Source organism: Ranitomeya imitator, chromosome 4, assembly GCF_032444005.1.
Source record: "Ranitomeya imitator isolate aRanImi1 chromosome 4, aRanImi1.pri, whole genome shotgun sequence".
NCBI classification, from domain to species: Eukaryota; Metazoa; Chordata; class Amphibia; order Anura; family Dendrobatidae; genus Ranitomeya; species Ranitomeya imitator.
In genome coordinates this window covers 644,503,636-644,529,835 of record NC_091285.1, presented here as the reverse complement: position 1 = coordinate 644,529,835, position 26,200 = coordinate 644,503,636, and the positions used below count along the sequence as shown (strand labels likewise).

The window sequence follows — 26,200 nt, the reverse complement described above, 5'->3', positions numbered from 1 at the left end:
CTTGTGATCAGTCAAGACCACCATGCGATGCTTAGCTCCTTCAAGCCAATGACGCCACTCCTCGAATGCCCACTTCATGGCCAGCAACTCTCGATTGCCAACATCATAATTTCGCTCAGCAGGCGAAAACTTCCTGGAAAAGAAGGCGCATGGCTTCATCACCGAGCAATCAGCACCTCTCTGCGACAAAACAGCCCCCGCTCCAATTTCAGAAGCATCAACCTCAACCTGGAACGGAAGCGAAACATCTGGTTGACACAACACAGGGGCAGAAGAAAAACGACGCTTTAACTCTTGAAAAGCTTCCACAGCAGCAGAAGACCAATTGACCACATCAGCACCCTTCTTGGTCAAATCGGTCAATGGTTTAGCAATACTAGAAAAATTACAGATGAAGCGACGATAAAAATTAGCAAAGCCAAGGAACTTTTGCAGACTCTTCAGAGATGTCGGCTGAGTCCAATCATAAATGGCCTGGACCTTAACAGGGTCCATCTCGATGGTAGAAGGGGAAAAAATGAACCCCAAAAATGAAACCTTCTGAACACCAAAGAGACACTTTGATCCCTTCACAAACAAAGAACTAGCACGCAGGACCTGGAACACCATTCTGACCTGCTTCACATGAGACTCCCAATCATCCGAGAAGACCAAAATATCATCCAAGTATACAATCAGGAATTTAACCAGGTACTCTCGGAAGATGTCATGCATAAAGGACTGAAATACTGATGGAGCATTGGCAAGTCCGAATGGCATAACTAGGTACTCAAAATGGCCCTCGGGCGTATTAAATGCAGTTTTCCATTCATCGCCCCGTTTAATACGCACAAGATTATATGCACCACGAAGATCTATCTTGGTGAACCAACTAGCCCCCTTAATCCGAGCAAACAAATCAGATAGCAGCGGCAAGGGGTACTGAAATTTGACCGTGATTTTATTTAGAAGGCGGTAATCAATAAAAGGTCTCAGCGACCTTCTTGGCCACAAAAAAGAACCCTGCTCCCAATGGCGATGACGACGGCCGAATATGACCCTTCTCCAAGGATTCTTTTACGTAACTCCGCATAGCGGCGTGCTCAGGTACAGATAAATTAAACAGTCGACCCTTAGGAAACTTACTACCAGGAATCAACTCGATAGCACAATCACAATCCCTATGCGGAGGTAGGGCATTGGACTTGGGCTCATCGAATACATCCCGGTAATCAGACAAGAACTCTGGGACCTCAGAAGGGGTGGATGATGAGATAGACAGAAATGGAACATCACCATGTACCCCCTGACAACCCCAGCTGGACACAGACATTGATTTCAAGTCTAATACTGGGTTATGGACTTGTAGCCATGGCAACCCCAACACGACCACATCATGCAGATTTTGCAACACCAGAAAGCGAATATCCTCCTGGTGCGCAGGAGCCATGCACATGGTCAGCTGGGTCCAATACTGAGGCTTATTCTTGGCCAAAGGCATAGCATCAATTCCTCTCAATGGAATAAGACACTGCAAGGGCTCCAAGACAAACCCACAGCGCCTAGCAAACTCTAAGTCCATCAAATTCAGGGCAGCGCCTGAATCCACAAATGCCATGACAGAATAGGAAGACAAAGAGCAGATCAAAGTAACGGACAAAAGAAATTTCGACTGTACCGTACCAATGGTGGCAGACTTAGCGAACCGCTTAGTGCGCTTAGGACAATCGGAGATAGCATGAGTGGAATCACCACAGTAGAAACACAGCCCATTCTGACGTCTGTGTTCCTGCCTTTCAGCTCTGGTCAAAGTCCTATCACACTGCATAGGCTCAGGTTTATGCTCGATAATACCGCCAAATGGTGCACAGATTTACGCTCACGCAAGCGTCGACCGATCTGAATGGCCAAAGACATAGACTCATTCAGACCAGCAGGCATAGGAAATCCCATCATGACATCCTTAAGGGCTTCAGAGAGACCCTTTCTGAAAATTGCTGCCAAAGCACATTCATTCCATTGAGTGAGCACAGACCACTTTCTAAACTTCTGACAATAAATCTCTATTTCATCCTGACCCTGACACAGAGCCAGCAAATTTTTCTCTGCCTGATCCACTGAATTAGGTTCATCGTACAGTAATCCGAGCGCCAGAAAATATTACATAATGCAGGATCTCCTGGCGCAAGGGAAAATGCCCAGTCTTGAGGGTCGCCACATAATAAAGAAATAATAATCTTAACTTGTTGAACTGGGTCACCAGAGGAGCGAGGTTTCAACGCCAGAAACAGTTTGCAATTATTTTTGAAACTCAGAAATTTAGCTCTATCTCCAGAAAACAAATCAGGAATAGGAATTCTTGGTTCTAACATAGAATTCTGAGCCACAAAGTCTTGAATATTTTGTACTCTTGCAGTGAGAAGATCCACACATGAAGACAGACCTTTAATGTCCATCACCACACCTGTGTCCTGAACCACCCAAATGTCTAGGGGAAAAAAAAGGCAAAACACAGTGCAAAGAAAAAAAAATGGTCTCAGAACTTCTTTTTTCCCTCTATTGAGAAGCATAGTACTTTGGGCCTCCAGTACTGATATGAATAGGTAATTCAGAACCACAATGGACTTTGAAGTTCAGAGCACACAAGTGACCTGACAAAAACCACAAAACATAGGACGAGCTCTGAGACGTGGAAACTCTGCTGACCGCAATCCCTAAACCTATCAAACCACACTAGAGGTAGCCGTGGATTGCGCCTAACACTCCCTATGCAACTCGGCACAGCCTGAGAAACTAGCTAGTCCTGAAGATAGAAAAATAAGCCTACCTTGCCTCAGAGAAATTCCCCAAAGGAAAAGGCAGCCCCCCACATATAATGACTGTGAGTAAGATGAAAATACAAACACAGAGATGAAATAGATTTAGCAAAGTGAGGCCTGACTTACTGAATAGACCGAGGATAGGAAAGATAGTTTTGCGGTCAACACAAAATCCTACAAACAACCACACAGAGGGGCAAAAAGACCCTCCGCACCGACTAACGGTACGGAGGTGCTCCCTCTGCGTCTCAGAGCTTCCAGCAAGCAAGCAGAACCAAAAAAGCAAGCTGGACAGAAAATATAGCAACAAAAGTAACACAAGCAGAACTTAGCTTATGCTGAGCAGACAGGCCACAGGAACGATCCAGGAGGAAGCAAGACCAATACTAGAACATTGACTGGAGGCCAGGATCAAAGCACTAGGTGGAGTTAAATAGAGCAGCACCTAACGACTTAACCTCATCACCTGAGGAAGGAAACTCAGAAGCCGCAGTACCACTCGTGACCACAGGAGGGAGCTTGATCACAGAATTCACAACAGCAGTGGTACTGTGCAGTGTATATATACAGGAGGAGCGGTACTGTGCAGTGTATATATACAGGAGGAGTGGTACTGTGCAGTGTATATATACAGGAGGAGTGGTACTGTGCAGTGTATATACAGGAGGAGTGGTACTGTGCAGTGTATATATACAGGAGGAGCGGTACTGTGCAGTGTATATATACAGGAGGAGCGGTACTGTGCAGTGTATATATACAGGAGGAGCGGTACAGTGCAGTGTATATATACAGGAGGAGTGGTACAGTGCAGTGTATATATACAGGAGGAGTGGTACTGTGCAGTGTATATATACAGGGCAGTGGTACTGTGCAGTGTATATATACAGGAGGAGTGGTACTGTGCAGTGTATATATACAGGGCAGTGGTACTGTGCAGTGTATATGTACAGGGGAGTGATGGTACTGTGCAGTGTATATATACAGGGCAGTGGTACTGTGCAGTGTATATATACAGGGCAGTGGTACAGTGCAGTGTATGTATACAGGGCAGTGGTACAGTGCAGTGTATATATACAGGGCAGTGGTACAGTGCAGTGTATATATACAGGGCAGTGGTACTGTGCAGTGTATATATACAGGGTAGTGGTACTGTGCAGTGTATATATACAGGGTAGTGGTACTGTGCAGTGTATATATACAGGAGGAGTGGTACTGTGCAGTGTATATATACAGGGCAGTGGTACTGTGCAGTGTATATATACAGGAGGAGTGGTACTGTGCAGTGTATATATACAGGGCAGTGGTACTGTGCAGTGTATATATACAGGAGGAGCGGTACTGTGCAGTGTATATATACAGGAGGAGTGGTACTGTGCAGTGTATATATACAGGAGGAGTGGTACTGTGCAGTGTATATATACAGGGCAGTAGTCCTGTGCAGTGTATATATACAGGGCAGTGGTCCTATGCAGTGTATATATACAGGGCAGTGGTACTGTGCAGTGTATATATACAGGAGGAGTGGTCCTGTGCAGTGTATAATATACAGGGCAGTGGTCCTGTGCAGTGTATATATACAGGGCAGTGGTACTGTGCAGTGTATATATACAGGAGGAGTGGTACTGTGCAGTGTATATATACAGGAGGAGTGGTACTGTGCAGTGTATATATACAGGGCAGTGGTACTGTGCAGTGTATATATACAGGGCAGTGGTACTGTGCAGTGTATATATACAGGGCAGTGGTACTGTGCAGTGTATATATACAGGGGAGTGATGGTACTGTGCAGTGTATATATTTCAGCAGCCGCCCAGGCCCCCAGCACCTGTCCTGTACATATATTATATATACTGTCATACAGGCTGTACAGATACAGTATATACATATACAGGACAGGTGCTGGGGCCTGGGCGGCTGCTGAAGTATATAATATACAGTATATCAGCTGTGGCCGCCCCAGGTCACCCAGACTGTCAGAATACAAAGATACATCGCACTCACTCAGGGCGGCAAGGCTTGCCAAGGAGCTCCTCCGGAATCTGCCTGTCCTGATAAGTTCAGCAGCCAGCGAGGGGCGGGCGGGAGAGCAGAGCAGGAGAACGTGCTCTCTCCGCCCACAAATGTCACGCTGGCTTCGTTCTTAACCCCGATGTGCCTGCACTGCCTGGCCCTGCACTGACTGAAAAGATGCTTGTGCCAGCACGGCTAGATGCCCGCCCCCCGCATTGTGCCGCCCGGGGCGGCCCGCCCCCCCTCCCCCGCACCCTTTCTTCCTACGCCACTGAAAGAGATCTCCTTTATTGCCTTCAAAGGTAACATCACTCCCCCTAGAAGAGAACGATATTACTGCAATGTCCAGGACCCTGGGGCGCTGCCCTTCCCCCCCGTTGAATCCAGTACTCCGGGACTGGGGAAAAAAAAACAACAATACATTGGCAAAAAAGACATGCAATTTTTGAAATGCTATACAAATAAAATTGATATACTATGCTTCCCTTTATGGGAGGTGAGGACACTTGAACGTTACAAACAATAACATATTTACATTGCCAGCTTACTTCTATAGATGACCATTTTTGTAACAGATGTATTAACTAGTTATGAAACACAATTACCCATACATGTATACTATCTATTAAGAGCAAATGCAAACATTTTATTTTTATTCAAGTGCAAAACAATTATTTCTTCCCAAGTGCAAAACTATCATTTTCTTTATTCTTTTCTACATGCAGGACAATCTATCTACCCCCACGGGCTTACTGCATTTTCTTTAATTTATTCACAAGTACATCAAACATCAGATTCAACTTAATTCTCAGTTCTTTCTTTATTTCTACCAGGAGCTACAGACTTTCAATGTTTAAGAGTGTACGGTTGTAGCCAAAAGTTTTGATACCCTGCACAAATTTTGGTTTCCACAGTTTGCTGCTTCATCATTTTCAGATAATTTAGTCGGATGTTTCTACGGATACTGAAGTACAATTGTCAGTATTTCATAAGTTTACACTTTTATTTTGACAAATTCAACAAGTTTATACAAAGCCTCAATATTTACAGTCTTGACCCTTATTTTTAAAGACTTTTTCCCTTCGCCCGTTCTCAGTGGCATGAACCTAAAACTTCAATATTTTGTTCATCGAGCCTCTTAGTTATCACTTTTGCCTCGTGACATGATGTCGCATGTAAGGGAAAGTCTCATTCAAGATACAGAGGAGAATAGCGCAAGCTGCCATTTTTTTTTATAGGGACACTTGGTCCCTGTGAAAAAAATGTCTTCTAAACAGCACTATTGAATTACATTGGTCAGTGTGGTGTCCGATTTTTACTTGGACAGCACATGTCCATATAATACCCTTGCCTGAACAAATCCAAACTCTTAAAACTTCAACAGACCAATGACATTCTACATAGCTCAGCATTTTGGCTTTGATTCATCTTTTTTTTCAGAGGGTATAATGGTATTGTAAGTTTTTTCTTGTTTATTTTTTTAGATGAATTTTTTTTTAATTAAAACCCAAAAAATATAAATAAGGTTCAAGCCAAAGGGTCAATGTACATTGGCTGATCAGGGGCCATTAAATGACCACTGATAAAGTTACATGCAAGCCGATCAGTGGCTGACCACAGTTCTATGTTCACAGAACGATTGTTAAAATGATTGTTCTGGGCGCACAGAACATTATGGTAATGGCAGCACATCTCCTGTATACATGTGCGGACAATGTGCAGCCAAGAAAGAAGACTTTTAAGCCAGTTTAAAAATCTATTCGCCTAACGAATGAGAATCTTGTTAATGAGATGATTGCCGACCTTTGTAGACTAGCTGATAATCGGGAAATGATGATCCCAATTATCGGCCTGTCTAAATATGCGACGCCCGCTAGGGCCATTGGGCACTCGGAACCGGGTCAGACGGTCCTTAAAGAGGTGGTCACGGCAGCTGTGACCCAGTCCTTGGCCCTGGGCACACAATAAAAGTGATGAAGGAATGTTTGTAGGGGATTTCATGTGACGCCACCTGTGGTGTTCGGCAATGGGTGGCTGACGCTGCTTAAGGGGACCGCTTGGGCCGATGGCGTTGCAACTAAGAAGGTTCTGCTCCCCACAGGTGGAGCGGGGCCCCAGGGCTACTAGAACAGTTTATTGAGGTTACATTGAGGTGCAAGAATGAGGGTGCAGGAATGATTGGAGGACACAAGGACTGTAGTTTACTTACCTTTAATGGCAGGTGCAGTCCGGGACACTGGTCACAGGTGGTCATGGAGGTCGGGCAGCCTAGAAGCATTTCAGGATCCACCTAGCCAGGCGGATTTGGAAGCCTTGCGTCTGCGCTGCTTCCTAGGTCCTTGATGCCTTAAGCTCTCCAAAAGTCCCTATTACTGTCCGTCCATGAAATAAAACATTCCCCGCATGGCAGGCAGCTTGAGCCTGTTGCAGATGTCACTCCCTCATGGTGACTCCGGGCTCCCGTATGCTACTGTGCCTCAAGGTGTCAGATGGGGCCAGGAAACCTGCAATCTCCTGCCCTCTGGGTTTAGTTGCTGGGCCTGCAGTTCCCATACAACCATGGACTCTGGTGTCCGGTCTTTGGCGCTCAGTCCTGGGGTGAGCTCAGTCACAGCTCCAATCCCTCAGGTTCTCCTCACTTGCCTCCTCTTCCTTCCTGTCAGACTCACACACTAAGACTCACTAACTAACCCCGCCTCCAGGCCAGAACCCCAATGGGAGGCTCCCCTAAAACCGGGTTTAGAGCTCCCCCTTCTGGTCTGGAGTCAGGAAAGTGTTGCATGCCAGTGTTACCTGCTAAGGGGATCCCTCCTTTCTTCCAGGCATAACATCACCCCTTGTGAGGGAGGCAATGCCACTGTGGCAGCTGGACTCCTGGGGTGTCACAAATAGGCCCTAAATTGATCTCTCAAACAATTCATCCTCAATTAATCTAGTACATATTTCTTGCGCCACATTATCCAGTTTAATGAAGGCCAGTTTTCTCAGCCAAATGTTCACATCAAATTTTTGGTTCCGGTGCAGTTGAGACAACATGGCGTAATGCTGTTCTTCTGTGGCTCTGATGTCCTGTTTTATGAGGTTAATCTCATTCTTTGTCAGTCCCAGCTCTAGAACGAATTTCTTAAATACACGTGAAGGCACCAAAGCCACAAAAATACTGAAAGTACTGGCAATGACTAAAAAAAACAAACAACAAAATGTGTTATCTGAGGTTCTAGTAGGATATCATCTGCACAATGATTAGTGTACACTTTTTTTACCAATACAAGTCTGTTCATTATGTGGGAGACCTTTCTACAGGAATTGTACAATACTTAATTTTGCCTGTGATGGTACTGCAGGGAAATTTAAGTCTAAGTTCTCAAGATGGGTATCCGTACAGAGCCAGCTGTTTGGGAGTGTCGGGGCATGGATACAGCCACCGCTCACTATGTACTGAGCAGTGACTGAAAGCTATGCCGGCCGCATCTCTATGACTGAAAGTCGGGCCTACAAGGAGGAATGACATTCATTTTTTCCTAGTAGCCTGGCTTTTAGTAGTGCAGCCGGACAACATTAGAAAGCTATTAACTTGTTAGTGTTCGAAGTAGTCATGTCAGGATTTTCCGATGCAGCTTTGGAAGCGGGGAGTCATGTGACCCCAAGTATGCGATTTGCATGCCTCCAGCCACATTCTGACTAGACATGTCCGGCCTTACTGAATTCACTAGTATTGAGAAGAAAGGCCGGACACGTCTAGTTGGCAAGTGACCACATGTATGCAGATCACACACTTGCAGTCACCAGAGAATCCTGACAGCGTGCACAATGTGCACTGTGACGATTCACAAGTCTGTAGTCGCATAGAGTAACTGCAGTCTTGAACCCCATGCCTGTACAACCCCTTTAAGGCTAAGATGTCCATTTGCAGGAAGGGATTACATTTATAGGTACAGATGAGATGTGAAATGGTTTGAAATGGAAGCATAATTTTAACTTTCATCTTACCTTCATCTTTTGTGAGATAATTTGTCATGTAAAGTTTGTTTTCTTGCTGTAGAAACTGTTCCTTTGCGTCCTCCTCTGAATCCGCCTTATGTCTTAGACACTTTGTGAATACCTGTCAGACACAGTTCATATCTGTCAGTCACTGTACACACACATACAGGAGCTTATATCTGAGTGCTGTCAAACCTGCACGTGTGAAGGTGAAGACATTGCAGGTGGGGCCATGCTGGCGAACAAGAATGGGGGAGGAGGAAGTGACCTCACGCGTATCGCCACTGACGTATGATATGCACCAATGCACTTTCCATGATCCCTATTTTTCAGCATGTGCCTCTCCCTTTGTCTTTGTTTTGTCTCTTATGGGTCTGTCATGCTTTAAATAAAGCTGCTTTGTTTTTGATAGTTCCTGGTATTTGGCTTTGACAAAACTTTATTGATACAGTCATGTGCACATTACATGAATTTTTTATGCATTTCCGTACTAAAATCGCATGTGCGAATTTTACCTGCAGATTTTTCACATCTATTGCAAATCTATGGGGAAAATCCGCACATAAAACACAGCGTGACCGCAAGAGAAATTGACCAGATGCGGATATCAAACATGCGCTGAGTAAAAAAAAGAAGGATAAGACTGATATTTACATGATTTATTCTGAACAAAGGGCCTTAAAATCTGCGTGGAGGCTGACAGGAACTCAGATTGTGTCATTCCGGACATCGTAGAGGAAAACCGGGTGTGCTATCCGGAAATGGTGCCTTAGTAGGGTCCAAAGCCGTATATAGTGAAAGATAAACTTAGCCACTCAACTTAAATGGAGTTTTTTGTAATTTATTGTAGTCATTAAAATAAACGATTTGGCCTGAATTCTTGGCCTTCTTCAGTAACAATTTCCATAAGGAAGATATAGAAGCGTCCTTTGGACGTGATGTGGGATGTACGGCACTAGTGCAGTATGAGCTGGCAACTCCCTGACGAAGGAACAGTGCGTCCGAAACGCGCTTCGGGGTGCACCATATCTAATTGGCGGTCCGCATAGCAATTCCCGTATATTAAGAAGTACTGTAAGTGACTCTGGATATTTTCCATCTATAAGCACCTTATAGCTGCACTTTTTTTGCACTTAATGCACTTTTATTGCCCTTCCTTTACTTGATTGAATGCACATTGTATCCATTTTTTTATATAATGCGGTTTTTGTTTCGCCCTTAGCACTAATTGCTGATAAGCAACAATGGGTGTTTTTTAGATATATATAGAGAGTCCTTATGGGTACAATACATATGATGCCTGCCATATGATGAAATTTGATATGTGCAATTATATTAAATACATATACAGTACAGACCAAAAATTTGGACACACCTTTTCATTTAAAGATTTTTCTGTACTTTCATGACTATGAAAATTGTAAATTCACACTGAGGGCATCAAAACTATGAATTACCACATGTGGAATTATATACTTAACAAAAAAGTGTGAAACAACTGAAAATATGTCTTATATTCTAGGTTCTTCAAAGTAGCCACCTTTTACTTTGATGACTGCTTTGCACACTCTTGGCATTCTCTTGATGAGCTTCAAGAGGTAGTCACCGGGAATGGTCTTCCAACAATCTTGAAGGAGTTTCCAGAGATGCTTAGCACTTGTTGGCCCTTTTGCCTTCACTCTGCGGTCCAGCTCACCACAAACCATCTCGATTGGTTCATGTCTGGTGACTGTGGAGGCCAGGTCATCTGGCGTAGCACCCGATCACTCTCCTTCTTGGTCAAATAGCCCTTACACAGCCTGAAGGTGTGTTTGGGGTCATTGTCCTGTTGAAAAATAAATGATGGTCCAACTAAACGCAAACCGGATGGAATAGCATGCCGCTGCAAAATGCTGTGGTAGCCATTCTGGTTCAGTATGCCTTCAATTTTGAATAAATCCCCAACAGTGTCACCAGCAAAGCACCCCCACACCATCACACCTCCTCCTCCATGCTTCACGGTGGGAACCAGGCATGTAGAGTCCATCCGTTCACCTTTTCTGCGTCGCACAAAGACACAGTGTTTGGAACCAAAGATCTCAAATTTGGACTCATCAGACCAAAGCACAGATTTCCACTGGTCTAATGTCAATTCCTTGTGTTCTTTAGCCCAAACAAGTCTCTTCTGCTTATTGCCTGTCCTTAGCAGTGGTTTCCTAGCAGCTATTTTGCCATGAAGGCCTGCTGCACAAAGTCTCCTCTTAACAGTTGTTGTAGAGATGTGTCTGCTGCTAGAACTCTGTGTGGCATTGACCTGGTCTCTAATCTGAGCTGCTGTTAACCTGCATTTTCTGAGGCTGGTGACTTGGATAAATTTATCCTCAGAAGCAGAGGTGACTCTTGTTCTTCCTTTTCTGGTCCTTGGTCCTCATGTAAGCCAGTTTCTTTGGAGAGCTTGATGGTTTTTGCAACCGCACTTGGGGACACTTTCAAAATTTTCCCAATTTTTCGGACTGACTGACCTTCATTTCTTAAAGTAATGATGGCCACTCGTTTTTCTTTACTTAGCTGCTTTTTTCTTGCCATAATACAAATTCTAACAGTCTATTCAGTAGGAATATCAGCTGTGTATCCACCAGACTTCTGCTCAACACAACTGATGGTCCCAACCCCAATTATAAGGCAAGAAATCCCACTTATTAAACCTGACAGGGCACACCTGTGAAGTGAAAACCATTCCCGGTGACTATCTCTTGAAGCTCATCAAGAGAATGCCAAGAGTGTGCAAAGCAGTCATCAACGCAAAAGGTGGCTACTTTGAAGAACCTAGAATATAAGACATATTTTCAGTTGTTTCACACTTTTTTGTTAAGCATATAATTAATTCCACATGTGTTCAGTTTTGATGCCTTCAGTGTGAGTTTACAATTTTCATAGTCATGAAAATATAGAAAAATCTTTAAATGAGGTGTGTCCAAACTTTTGGTCTGTACTGTATATTAAATTATTTTTGTTTTATTAATTCTGTATTTTTATGGTTTGATAACCGTCACTAAATAAATAAATATCTATATATTCACATTCCTTGTTGTGATTGTTTTTGGTCTTACTGTGTTATGAGCACGATCTTTTCCAAAGGATATCAGAAGACGACAATATCGTTACGAAGGTGACCTACTGAAGCACCACTATAAGGCTGGCCTTAAACATCCCCAAGAAGAGGTACTAGATTAAACAAATTGAAGGGGACAATAGTAGGGGACCTTTGTCGGTGTGGAGTGTGACAGCTCTATTGTTCTGTCATTACTTGACCATTGCAGGAATTAAAGTTCTCAGTGAATTACTGAGAATCTTCTAACCACCTACAAAGATGGGGTAGAAAACCATTTCAATGAGCCGATAACCGGGATAGATCGTAAGAACATGTTGGCCAAGATTTCCTGCCGAAATTTATAAAAGCTTTGGGGAAGTGTTGATCCCTAAATTGAAGGCGGTCTTGGAAGAGGCTACGAATGGTGGAAGGCTACCGGCATCTATGCGGGAGGCCACAATAGTGGTGATTCCAAAGGAGGGGAAAGACCCGACACAGCCGGATTCATATCGGCCAATTTCTTTGCTTTCTATCGACGTTAAACTCCTGGCTAAGGTGTTGGCGATGAGGTTGACAAGTGTTATTTCTGGCCTGATACACTCAGACCAGTCTGGCTTTATGCCTGATAGGTCAACTGTGATTAATCTACGAAGGCTGTATATGAACTTGCAACTCAAAGCCGATAACTGTGGCCAGAGAGTTATTGCATCTTTAGACGCTCACAAGGCGTTCGATAGTGTGGAGTGGGGGTATCTCTGGCAGGTGTTGCGAAGAATGGGGTTTGGACCGCAGTTCATATCATGGATTCAATTAATGTACTCGATGCCGATGGCCAGGGTTAGGGGAGTTGTCACGGACCATACAATTGGCTAGAGGGACGAGACAGGGGTGTCCGCTTTCCCCCCTTTTGTTTGCTCTGGCGGTGGAACCACTGGCCGCTACGCTTCGACAGTCTGATGAGATGACGGGGTTTAAATATGGGGTGATTGAAGAAAGGGTGGCGTTGTATGCGGATGATATTTTGTTGTTTCTGGCTGACCCGGTTGCATCCTTGGAGGGAGCCATTGGGATTATTGAACGATTCGGATCAGTGTCGGGACTTAGGATAAATTGGAGTAAGTCTATCTTGTTTAAGGTGGACGATGTGGATGGGGAGCCATTGGAGGACGGGCGACTGGAGGTGACGAGTAAATTTAAGTACCTGGGAATATGGGTATCTATGCCGGTCACTGACTATATACATGAGAATCTGACTCCAATCTTGGGTGCCCTCAAGGCAAAAGCGGATGCATGGCTTAAGCTACATTTGTCTGTGGTAGGCAGGGTGAATCTTATCAAAATGATTCTGATGCCGAAAATACTGTATATTCTTCACAATGCGCCGGTTTGGATACCACGTGGGAAATTTAGACAGATCAACTCTCTGTTTAGGAATCTGATTTGGGGGAGGCAGCATCCGCGTATCAAACTGGAGACACTTCAGCGACCCAAGGATGATGGGGGTCTGGCATTGCCTAACCCTGAGTTGTACTTTCTTGCAGCCCAGAGTCAGCATTTAAGGGGCTGGGCGCATGAGGGGTCATCTGGGGCAGTACAGCGGTTGATGGAGGTGGTGACAAAAAGAAGGCCAGTGGTGCAATGTTTGGAGGATGGATCCTTGGAGAGTTTGGGGAAGCTATATCTGACTTTGCTGTTGATACGCAAGCTGTGGAGTAGATTGAGGCACATACGTGGGATCACGGACTTGACTAGATACTCGCCGCTATGGCATAATAACAATCTGAAAGAATTTGAGGCATTGGGGGTACTGATAGAGTGGTTGGGCAAAGGGATTCAGTATGTGTATCAAATAATTGAACAAGGTGAACTGAAATCATTTTCCCAATTGCAGGCGGAATTTGGTCTTGGGTCTGCAGGGGAGTATCAATATTTGCGGATGAGGCATGCCTTTGGAGCTCAGGGTAGGAACGGAGGTATTAGGATTCAAAGGGATATAGTACTGGAGTATGTGTGTAATGACGGGACGACTGGAGGAGTCATATCCACTCTGTACAGGGATCTGTTGCACACTTTTCTATTGGGGTTTCCAATAATGGCAAGAGCTAAATGGGAAAGGGATTTGGGCCCAATAGATAACGAGACTTGGGAGTCGGTGTTGGAATGGATCCCAAGACTGTCGCTGAGTGAACCGTATAGACTGTCACAGCTCTATGTGATACACAGAGTTTATAGGTCTCCGATGGTGCTATATAAGGCAGGATTGCGTAATGACTCTGAATGTCCGAGGTGTAAGTCTACGGATGCAGACATTTTCCATATGATGTGGACATGTCCGAGGCTGGCTGCCTTCTGGGTGGTAGTTTTGAGTCGTATGGAAGGTGCGTATGGATGCACGGTGCCAAGGGATCCAGTTGTCTGTTTGTTGGGATGCGTGGATGAGATTGGAGTGGATAAACACCTAAAGATAGCTATAGCCAGATTGTTGTATATGGCTAGGAAGGTGATAGCTAGAAACTGGATTATGGAAGAGCCGCCGTCAAGAGGAGAGTTCCTCCAGTATGTGAAACAGGGCCTGACACTAGAAAAAGGGATTTATAAGAAGAAAGGGAAAACTGAAACGTTCAATAAAATGTGGTCTCCATGGATTGCTATGGGATAGTAATGTGAAGTGTGGCTTATACGAATGGTTGAGGGATTAGATACTCTATTGTTTTAATGATGGTAGTAATTAACAAGATGAGCTGCTTTGTGGGGTGGGGGTGGGGGGCTTTGGGATCGAAGGGGGCTGTTTGAAGGGGGGGGGGGGGGAAATACTCTATATTCAAAATGTAAATGTAACATGTTAATTGACTTGTTATTCTTAATAAAAATTTATTTGAATTAAAAAAAAAAAAGAACATGTTGGCCAATTAGTGGATCACCCAACAAACCAGCAAAACACTCATTTGCTGGGTGATTGAGACTTTCATGAAGGTAGCAAAATCTTTATATGTTCATCACATCATCCTTTGTTATGAGAAGATGTGCTGCAGATAACAATGATATTCTATGCTCCCATAAAGATCTTAACGTTCGTTCTGTGCACGTAGAATCCTGTTGGCCTGTCTAAATAGGGTATTAAAAGACTGACGCTCGCTTGAATGTAGCCGATTGGCGGTCGTGTAATGACCGTGGTAGGTAAGTGTAAATGCAAGTTAACGATAACGAAGATGCGCAATGTTATGTAAGTTCACTTTGTCACTTGCTGTTCACATTATGTAAAAATAAAGAAAACTGAGACCTCACACAAGCCATTAGATTAGATACAGCTGCAAAGTTCTTTTTCACTTACTTTTCGTATCCTTATTAATCCTGAAAAAAAAACATGAATAGGAATTAATCTCCGGTGACACAAGACTTATTGCTATCACTAAGAGAAACAGGTTAGGTAATAAGCAGAGCACGACACACGGCGTGATACCGTTATTATAAAAAATAAAAGTTGAGATCAAGGTGCTCACTTTTGCTTTTTTGAAGCCACAATTGTAACTGGGTGTAAATTGTAGAAAAGGCAATGTCCCTTGATCTGAAGAGCCTCCGGAAACGATGTGGTAGCTCATCATGAATCAGATGAATGAACATTGCCTCGTTTCGTGCCACCCATTTTGGTGAAGCTGGCTGAGACTGGCGTAAAGTGGACAAAAATCACGTTGTGCAAAAGCGTATGGAACTTTTTAAAAAGTTTTAAAACTTCAATGGATTGGGTCCACTGTGTTTCCAAGTGTAAACATGACCAACCTATAGGCAAGCAAATGCACCGGTTAGGGAACACGTGCCCAGATAAAGGCCACCAAAACAATGGCTGATTTCACAAGACAATATATAATCAAAGAGTTGGGAGTGTGGAACATTACTGCCCTTACTGGCGTATGGAGCCCGATGAGCAGAAGGGCCCCGCATCAGGCCCCCTTTCCTCTCCTCAGCGGGCCACACGGGCCGTTAAAATTTGTTGTCGTGTAGGAGATTCCCGCACAGCAACAGTTAACAGCCGCCGGCCAATCACAGGCCGGCAACTGACGTGAGTGGGCACGTCGCCGGCTTATGACGTCAATGTCATACGCCGGTACGACTCTGCACTCCTCAGATGTATCGAGCCGAGGATCGCTAGACCTTGGCCAGGTAAGGATGAACTTTTTTTATTTTTTTGTAAAGCCGCAGTATGGGGGAGCATTATACCCCCTATGGGGGAGCATTATACCCCTATGGAGCTGCATTATATTATGGGGGTCCATTATACCCCTATGGGGCTGCATTATTCCCCTATGGGGCCTGAATTATATTATCGGGGAGCATTACAAGGGGTGCAATACATGCATTATGGGCTGCATTATACTAGTATGTATGACTATGGGGTGCATTATACTGCTATGGGGCTGCATTATACTGCTATATATGACTATGGGATGCATTATACTACATATGACTATGGGATGCATTATGCTACCATATATGACTATGGGATGCATTATACTATTATAGATGACTATGGGGGCAATATGGAGAGACATAAGGCAGAATGGGAGGACATGTGGGATCCAGAATGTGGGATATTATTAATGTAGGGGCTAATTAAAGGATATTATATTTGAGGATACTGCTTTCAGTGTGAGAGAGGAGAGGTCCTGTTACTGTGCAGGGCGAAATGGTCGCTTTTTTATCTGGCGTAGTATAGAGGATGGGGAATGTGCTCTAGATAACTGTGTTATTTCCTTCAGAGATGAGTCCTGGCTGGAAGAAGTGATGGCGGTCTGTGCTGGATGAAGAAGAAAAGCGAAGATGAAGGATTTCAACTAGAGACATCACCGGTGAGTCGGTGTGTTACCTATACACTTACACTATATACTGTATACTATATATAGAGCTCCTGTGTATAATGTCACTAGTGATCATGGTATTGCCTTTACAGTATATACAGAGCTCCTGTGTATAATGTCACTAGTGATCACTGTATTACCTGTACACTGACACTATATACAGAGCTCCTGTGTATAATGTCAACAGTGATTACTACACAGGCAATGTATACTAAGTATAGATCTCCTGTGTATAATGGCATTAGTATTGTGTTTTTTTTTAATTAATGATCAGTATTGTAGTATTTCGTCACTATGTGGTGGTAATATGTGATCTGGTCATGGTGTGGCGTTATTTGTTCCTTGTATGTGCTATTATTCAGTCACTATGTGGTGGTAATATGTGGTCTGGTCATGGCGCGGTAGTATTTGTTCCTTGTATGTGGTATTATTGGTCTATGTGGTGGTAATATGTGGTTTGGTCATGGTGTGATAGTATTTGTTCCTTGTATGTGGTATTATTCGGTCACTGTGGTGGTAATATGTGATCTGGTCATGGTGTGGTGTTATTTGTCCCTTGTATGTAATATTATTGGTCATTTTAAAAATTGAAAAATAAATAAAAATATACCTAAATTGTATTAAATTGTATTGTAACAAAAGCTGCTGGCTATGTATGTGATCTGGTGATGGGAACTGTTAATGTGTGATGGGAAGGACATGGTGCAGAAGTGGAGATTTTCCATGAGAGGGTGAGGGGACTGCCGAAAGTACAAGGGGTGGAGCCTGGGTGGAGTTTCAAGGTGGCCCCGAAAATGTTGCCAGTATGGGGCCCTGAAATTCCTAGTGGCAGCCCTGAGAACAGAACTATGAGGGGCTGAAAGAAAAGATGTAAGCGGATAGGGAAGACTCCTAAGGAGTGCTAAAAAGGTGAATAAAAGTGTGATATAGTGTGAACATAAATGATGATATAAAATAAAATACTTAAATAAAATATACGGAATCCGTATTAAATATACCTGAAAAGCAAAAACAAAACATGAAGTTGGAAATTATATACAGTTACACAAGACATATTCCTATTAGGCCACGTTCACACGTTCAGTATTTGGTCAGTATTTCACATCAGTATTTGTAAGCCAAAACCAGGAGTGGAACAATCAGAGGAAAAGTATAATAGAAACACGTCATCACCACTTCTGGATTTATCACTCACTCCTGGTTTTGGCTTACAAATACTGAACTTTGTGAACGTGGCGTTAGCGATATTCTGGGAATTGTAATTTTAGGAAAACTGGGAAGTTATACCCTTCAGCCCATTGTTCCAAGTTATATTATAACCTACGTGTAGACGTTACACCAGACACTTACCATCACCGGATTTCCTACAGAAGAACCAGGCACAGATGCCGATAATTACAGCAGGCACCAGGATGCCAAAAGACACTAGGATGTAGTAAACTGAAAGAGAATGGTACAATTAGAAATCATGCGTGTCAATAAAGATGAGTGAATTGGTTCAAGTTGAATTGAATTTGTCTTGAGGTTTACAGAACAAAAATCTGGATCCATCTAAATCTGATTTTTTTTGTTCCCTTTTTTTTTAAAGGAGTATACTCCCTTTGCCTGTCAATTGTGCTGCACACAGCTCCCTGCCTGGTGATGCGCTGTTGCTCCCCAACCGGTGATCCGCTGGTGCTCCCCGCCTGGTGATCCGCTGGTGCTCCCCACCTGGTGATCCACTGGTGCTCCCCACCTGGTGATCCGCTGGTGTTTCCTGCCTGGTGATCCGCTGGCAGCCTCTGGTTCTAGTCTTTTCTGCTCTTCTTCTACTCGGTGCAGGGTCTCAACATTACGGCATGCGTCACCTGAGGCTTTCTCAGCACACTGACAATTAATGGAGGAAGACCAGAACCAAAGGAGAACATCAGATGACCAGGAGGGGAGCTGTGGTGGCAAGACAGGCGAGTACAAGAATATATGTTTTTATTTTTTAACTCCTACGTTTACTATGCACTGGATCCTGGAGACAGGCCAGATCATAATAAGGCACATTCAATTTGCATCTAATAATTTTGGTGCAAATCAAATTTCCAAGTCATATTCGAGCGAACTGTCGGATAAGAATTTTGGCAGAATCGCTCATCACTATGCGTCAATAGAGGTTTTTTTTTTTTTTCTAACTATACCAACAAATATTATTCAGAAATATCAGACCTTTGGGGAACAGTGAATTAATACAAGTGATGCCACCATGATAGTCGTTACTCCTTCTTTGCCAACGCAATCTCTGAGACTCCTGAAAAATGGGGACCTCTCCTGAAAGAGCAGGAGAATTTCTATGCCCTTTGGTCGACCCTCATCTGAATGTTTTTGACATGTTGTTTTTTTCAAAAGAATTTTGTATAACACGAAAGTATGTGACATTTCTGGTATTTGTCTTACCTGTCGGATCGGGTGTTACGGGAACACAAACAATATCAGATGTGGAATTACAGGTTTGCTGTAAAACCTGTTTCTCAGGGCAACTAAAACCAACAGAAAGACAGAACTATAGATAATGGCCGATATTTACCGACAAATAGAGATGGTATTTGGCCTAAATGTCTTTACAGGCACACATCTAACATTTTACATGCTTGGACCTCTCTGAAATGAGCAGTAGAATTGTACTAAACCTTGTCACTTGAAGGGTTTGTTCATTTTTAGGAAAGTGGGCACAAACACTGGAAAATACCAAAAAAACAAACTCAGGAGATACTCACCTTCTCTGGGTCTGGCGCCTGCTCCCGGGCCGCTACCCCAATCCTGGTGTTTTGGCAGCAGTGCCGACATCACGTCACCGCCACTTTATCCAGTCACTAAGCTCAGTGGCGAGTGCTATGAAACTCAGTGACTGGCTGGAGCGGGGTGGGACCATAACAGTGGTGGGGACCCAGGGAGGAGGAGTACCTACTGGGTTTGTTACTTTAGGTATTTTACAGCGTTTGGGACACACTTTCCTGAAAATGGACAACCCCTTTAATTTTCCCAATAGCTGTGGCCTAAACACCATTTCCTTGGAGATCAAATTCATTTTTCCGAGAGCTTCCCAAATACATGTAAAAAGTTGCAAAACACAGACTGACAGCCTTTTCTGTATGAGCATCATGCATGCATATAGGGATAGCGGTCAATCACTGATTGTGATGTGACCCAAACGCTTTCATAAATGGCCACTAATTATTGATCACAAATTTATTGTACTCAAATAACATCAATATAAGAAAGAAACCGGCACCTCATCTTCCTTATAAACCAGTTTACTTCTTTGATGCATATAAAACCATAACGGAAACAAATGTGCAGAACGTGACGTGTTTCTGGCTATGTACTGTCTGAAATGCGTCAGCAGTCTGCACCTTTGTGTCCGTTATGGTGTTATATGCCATGAATAAATAAATTGGATTAGTTTATAAGGAAGTCGGGTGCCAGTTTCTTTTTCCTATTGGATTTACGGCGTTGACTCTTCGCACTGAGCACCAGAGGATGACTTATTTTGCGGGATTGGTGCGCTGCATTTTGTTTCTACAATCATTGTAGCACTTTTTTTATTTTTTTTATTAATATGGGCCATAGACAGAGAGCAGAAAATGTAGTCATATTATTAACATTTATAAACTTTTCTAAATTCCTATGAAAGTTAATAAATTAGCCGATACTAACAACGGATGATTTTTTCCTTCTAAGCTGAATTTCTGACGTTGCACAAAACTCCACATCCATACTTAATAATGACCCCAATCTTATATACTGTATGTCTGGATGTATCCTGGGGTCACATATTCTCTGGACACTTCCACGTACCTTGATCTGCACGGAAGACATTGAGTAGATGTGGAATTTGTAGGACAGTAGGTTCCCTTCCTACACCGACAAACGGTGTTCTTAGTGATGTTACAATATGAAATTTCCTCCTGATCTGTCATCACATGAAACAAGAGAAAGAACTACCAAGATTAGAATCCACATTTTTCAATCTTCCTCTTCAACTTTATCATCTCATCGACTGTCTTTCATAAAACCGTCATCTTCAGGTGCATGCTGTAATCAACAGATCCATCACAGCAGTAATTGGTTAGTCTATGGCAGTCCAGGCAAACCTCATGAGGTTCCAACATTTGTAGTCCACGTTTGGTGACCACAAACTGGAAATCACCAGGGAAGTCGGAACTGAGCACGTCAAGTCACACTGATGCACCATTGTGGGGACAGGCCCGTTGTGCAGCTCTAGAACCTACATACCTATAATTAAGTACAATTTGTCCTCAACAAGTCAATTAACCCAGGAGATTCCTAAAAAGTCAGCTAGTAACACACTATTAAGCTATGTGCACAATTAGTTTTTCAATGAATTTTTGGAGCAGAAACTCCAAATTCTCCTCCTAATCTCAAAACTCAAAAACTTGGAGTTTCTGCTGTTTCTGCTCCGAAAACTCAGCAAGAAGACTCCATGTGGACAAATCCTTACAGCGAACTCATAGCACAACTGAAATACTGCAATGAATGTATGAATAAATATATATTGTCTATTGTAGATACAATCTTAGTTATCAAAACTTGTCAATCTCACATTACAAGTAGCAAAACATCTACATTTCGAAAACACGTCCTTCAGCACAAGCCTAGAAATATTGTAAGAATTGCCATAGTTGGACTTCTCACCCTTGCAAAGTACTTTCTCTAGATCCAATCTTCTCATTGACACTTCCTTCTTGTTTTGTATTGCTTCTTTTCTCGCTATTTTTTTTTACAGATGGTTCCGGTAATGCTGCCAGTGGCACAATGTCCACCAGCTGGTGGAAACGCCAAGGTGTCTTCTCCTTTTAGGAAGACATTTTCTACCTCTAAAACACTATGTTCTGCTGCCGTCCAAAAATGTTTGGACACAGCCGTGTTGTACTTATTACCTGCTTCCAAAATTGATCAAGGCGATTGGTTATACCAAGACTTTGGAGGTCTTCGGTCAAAACTTCTCATTCCATGTGAATTGATGCATCAAAGATTTAATTACCTCTGAACCATACTAATCATACCATATCTTTCATCTACGCCTCCCTTGGAGCACTTTTGGAAACTCCTCAAACTTTGATTTAGGTTAACGGTAAACCAGACCCTATAGTCCTAATCTTCCCACCTGATGCAATAATGCTCCCGAGGTGCTGTGAGCTCTTCAAACTTCCCCCTAGTTTGTGTCCTTATCCCCCTCGTTGTTACTATGTCTTATTCTCAGTACACAGTATTTTTAGGGAACTTCCTTGAGTTATTCTTTGTACTTAAATAGTGAGTGCACAGCTAATGTCTGCTGATAATATAATTGTTGTAGCCAGGGGCAAAACTACTTGTACAGCAGCTGAAGTGGAGCTCTGGGAGGTCCAAGTTGCCTGGTCAGCCCATAATGCAGTTGTTGGCATTGGCAGAGGTCACGATAAATCTTCTAGAGTCATCATGGACAGATATAAAATCTCCTACACTAGTTATCCTCAGTTGAGCCGCCCCAGCGGGGTAGATAGATGCCTCTACACAACACTAGTGAAATTAGCAGTGGTTTCACTGTCCACCTAGGTGAGTCGTGGTGAGGCTATCTTCAAAGGTTTGCAATGGTGCCCAGCCTTTTCTTCTTATGACCTCGATTGCATGCCAATTTTAGGGTCATATCACATTTGGGCTAATACCGTAATTAGTACTATTATTATGCATTAGCATTTATCTACATTGCATTCACTCGTAATGTAATATTTGGCAAATTGTCTCTTACTATTCGATATTGGCTTAAAGTAATATCAGGTGACTGTTCATAATAAACAGTCCTGTGTGAGGAATAACACTATTTGGCTACTATTTGACTTGAATTCTGCATTTTTCATGAGCTTCCTCTGTGCAGGGGCGATCTCTAATTCTCAGTTGTCTCTGAGCTAGTAGGTGGAGACCAGCCACTATAATATCTCCCATACACTGCATTGCATACACCCTGCTCGCCTGTCTCTATGTAGCACGTGTTCAAAAGCAGCAGCAGCAGCATGGAGGACATTATACAGGAATACTGAGCAGTGTAGTTGTGAATCCAGCTCTGGGGTGAGATAAACACTTACTAAAAAGCAGCAAAATCATCTGTGTCTCTCTGACTCTCTTACTCTCCTCCTCCATCACTCATCCCTTCTCTACAGGCTTTAATAGTCAGCTGTGATCTGATCTCTTGTGTCTTGACCAAGATTGATTTTAAGTGTTTTTCAGAGTGAATGATGAGATCTTTGACATGTGGAAGGAGAAATGGCTCATAAGTGGAGAAAGAAATTAATTTTTCTGATAACATACTATATATTTATATTTTTCTTATATTGGCTTTACTTTTGATTTATGTAGCTTGTTAAATAGACAAACTACATAAAAACTATCTGAGACATAGTACAGGTCTCTTTTCACTGTAATTACCTGCACGGCATTTGGTACAAGTGAGGCAACTATTCAGGCCCGTCTCATGTGCACTATAATTTTCCCCGGGATTACACATCTTACATATCCCCTGTGTATAAGATATCACACAGTCTTTCTTCACAAAGTATCCTAGAATGCAGAGAATTTTTAATAGACCACTGGACAGAATATTTCTGATCAGTTCAACGACAACACACATTTCTAACATATTTATTCTGTAGCTTCAACCTGAAAAATAAAATATAAGAAGTAACGATATATTATTGTGCAAAATGGTGTAGACATCTATTAGGGCTTGGATGAAGGTAGCAAGTTATCACCTATTGATAAAAATGGTCTTAACTTTGTAATTACTGCTGGGACCCCCAACAATTCTGAGAATGGGGCTCTCCAGTACCCCATCTGAATGGGGTGGCATTGTACGTGAACATTTCAGGTGGTCCCATCGGTAGATAATAGAGCTGTAGCCCACATGCTCCATTTAGAAGAGGAACTGAAGAGCAAAATTCCCAGAATTTGTGGGACTCTCCGTCATCCACAAACTCATATCTAATTTATAGATATCATCGTAAAACCTCTTAGGACGACCATACACATTAGATGGCTGTCCACCGAACAATAATTCGGCCGATAGTTCATCTGACAACAATCTCAGCCAACTTTCCCATACACAAGTCACTTGTCCTGCCGGGTGCTATGGGAGAGCAATACGATCAGGGGTATGAAATCAGACAAGTCCAATCAACATCTCCCCTAAAATTAGTTAGGCAATACCCCCATAGACATTAAAGTGTTGGTCAAACCTGTCGATATCAGGAAGTTTGGCCAACGTTAGTCTAATATGTAAGGTTCTTTAAAGCTTTAAGCTGGCCATACACATGAGCTGTCGAACAAATGCTTGCTTGGCAGACCGCTATCTCTTCAGATGCCATCTCCACCATAAAAATGAGCTCCTGGCTTAACCACATAATCAAGTGTTCTCATTGGGGACAGAGAAGAAATTATACTGTATGCCTCTGGTTGTGACTTGTCTCCTCTAAAAACAAAAAGATTGGGTGCTGAAATTCCAACTGTCCCCTTACACGAGATGGTCGGTCAATAGGCAAGTTTGGCCGACATCAATAATATGTCTGGAGGTCTTTAACGTGTTATTAAGACATCCTCTTCTCTGAAGGAACCTTAAATTTTCCATACACTTCTATGGCTGCATTCGGTGTAGTAACATGTGCCAGCCATTCAAATAAAGGGTCAACCATCAAATAAATTGAAAAGTTGGGACCACCAGATCCGTAGCTGCTTTTTCTAGCAATTCTTTACTTTAGCTCCAAGCAATTAACAACTCAGGACCTCCTTTATGATGTCCATTTACAAGGTGGTCCTCTTAGATGGTACGCTCTAGTGAACAAGGGTTCCCCTTCTAGATTGGAAGGATTCTTCATGATCTAGGACAGCTGGGCGTTTTAGCTACAATCAGACCCCAACATAATGCAGTATACAGTACAGTAGTATATGCTTTACAATATAGGACTCAATGGAGACTACATTGCGGCATTATTCTTACCTGCAGGACATTTCAGACATACGATCTTCCCGTTCATATAGTATGAACCATTACGTAGAGGAGCTTGTGCGATTTGTGGTTTACATCCTACGCTATTCACCTGTAAAGTGGAAATCTGATCATGAATATATCAATTATGCAATGCTATTATCGACTATTATGGGCTATATTGGAGGCATGTGAGGGTCCACATCCACAGTGTGTGCAATTTACCGTTGTAGTGTGTAAATTGGAATCCTGCAGCCAAGATGGAGAACATAGAGAAAGTTTTCTATGGATCAATGCATCCAGATCTTTCACTCAGCTGACCAAATAAACCAAGGAGTTCTCTGGATAAAAGTCAGGAGGAACGTAGAAGACAGGTCAAGAGAAGATGGACAAAGTGAAAAATGATCCCAAACATTTGGCATCAAGGGTCGGAGGAGACAAGTATGCTTGTAGGACCAAATATCAAGCGAGTAGAGCTCAGCAAAACATTTTGGAAAGTCCTAAATCTGGACTAATTAATATGAAAACTATAGTTAGAAAAAGTCACCAGATGATCGAAGAAAAACATCTGAAGAAAGACCTCAACAAAGTAACTACCAGCAATATTAACACAAATAGTGTTAATAAAAAGTGAAAAAGTGATTTAGAGTTTGCATCCAAAAGTCGAAGAGATGTGGATTTGTTGTGTTGCAAAAAAGGCAATCAGCGACGCAAGGGAATCTGAAGCAGCAGTCCTCATTAGTGATGGCAGAGCTTCACCCTTTGGTGGGAATATATAAAATAACATCAATTTGCAAGGAATATATACGTTCATAAGTCAGAATACGAAATGCCAGACGAGCCGTACTAACCAACAAGCACCGTGCATGAGCTACTCACCAGATAGAGTACAATGGTGCATCTAATGGGCAGGTCCCAAAAAGAACTCCTAAGGGACTGCATGTTGACTTCACAGTACACAAGCGTGTGATGCTTTGGTTACTTACTACTAGAAGTATATTACATATAACAAGGAAGTCAAAATGTAAAATGAAGCCTGCTTTGCATAAAGGTGGATCAAATTTCACAGGATGAAAAAAAAACTTCAAAAACAATCTACAAGAAGCCAGGTGTATTCCAACATGAATCAGAGGTTAACCCCTTAGTGACCACCAATACATCTTTTTACTGACCTCACATATCGGACAATAGCATTGGACTGGTGAAAATGCAGCAGCTGTACACTATAGCTGACACCTGTTGTATCAGCCTTGATTGGTTTTGGCACCAACCATGGCTTTGTAACCCCCTTAGATTACTATTGTGCGGAGGCACAGAGGGGGCGTTACTATTGTGCGAAAGCACAGAGGGGGCGTTACTATTGTGCGGAGGCACGGAGGGGGCGTTACTATTGTGCGGAGGCACGGAGGGGGCGTTACTATTGTGCGGAGGCACAGAGGGGGCGTTACTATTGTGCGGAGGCACAGAGGGGGCGTTACTATTGTGC

The 26,200-nt window shown here is 42.9% G+C and overlaps 1 protein-coding gene across 4 annotated transcripts; it reads right to left on the bottom strand.

Annotated features, from left to right (window-relative positions):
* Positions 1-5,792: 5,792 nt before the first annotated feature.
* On the bottom strand, positions 5,793-25,715 carry LOC138677086 (tumor necrosis factor receptor superfamily member 26-like). Of its 4 annotated transcripts, none has more exons than XM_069766945.1 (9): positions 25,594-25,715; positions 24,727-24,826; positions 23,163-23,294; positions 20,538-20,652; positions 19,137-19,219; positions 18,063-18,152; positions 15,191-15,210; positions 8,799-8,910; positions 5,793-7,987 (listed from the first exon to the last, which is right to left on the bottom strand). In XM_069766945.1, exons 1-9 carry the CDS (start codon positions 25,654-25,656, stop codon positions 7,704-7,706), a joined length of 999 nt encoding a protein of 332 aa, XP_069623046.1. In that variant the 5' UTR covers positions 25,657-25,715; the 3' UTR covers positions 5,793-7,703. The 4 variants fall into 4 exon arrangements, with proteins under 4 accessions (XP_069623046.1, XP_069623049.1, XP_069623047.1 ...); XM_069766948.1 differs by lacking the exon at positions 23,163-23,294 and adding an exon at positions 24,940-25,474 and having other exon boundaries at positions 25,594-25,698; XM_069766946.1 differs by lacking the exon at positions 25,594-25,715 and adding an exon at positions 24,940-25,078 and having other exon boundaries at positions 7,560-7,987.
* Between the last annotated feature and the right edge of the window lie 485 nt (positions 25,716-26,200).

What these genes read in the sequence shown, in the direction of transcription:
- LOC138677086 (XM_069766945.1), bottom strand. Translation starts at nt 25,656, where the DNA reads ATGCAGTCCCTTAGGAGTTCTTTTTGGGACCTGCCCATTAGATGCACC. An exon ending in GCACCATTGTACTCTATCTG is followed by an intron (nt 24,827 to 25,593) that starts GTGAGTAGCTCA and finishes TCCACTTTACAG; the next exon opens with GTGAATAGCGTAGGATGTAA. An exon ending in TTGTACCAAATGCCGTGCAG is followed by an intron (nt 20,653 to 23,162) that starts GTAATTACAGTG and finishes ATGTGATGACAG; the next exon opens with ATCAGGAGGAAATTTCATAT.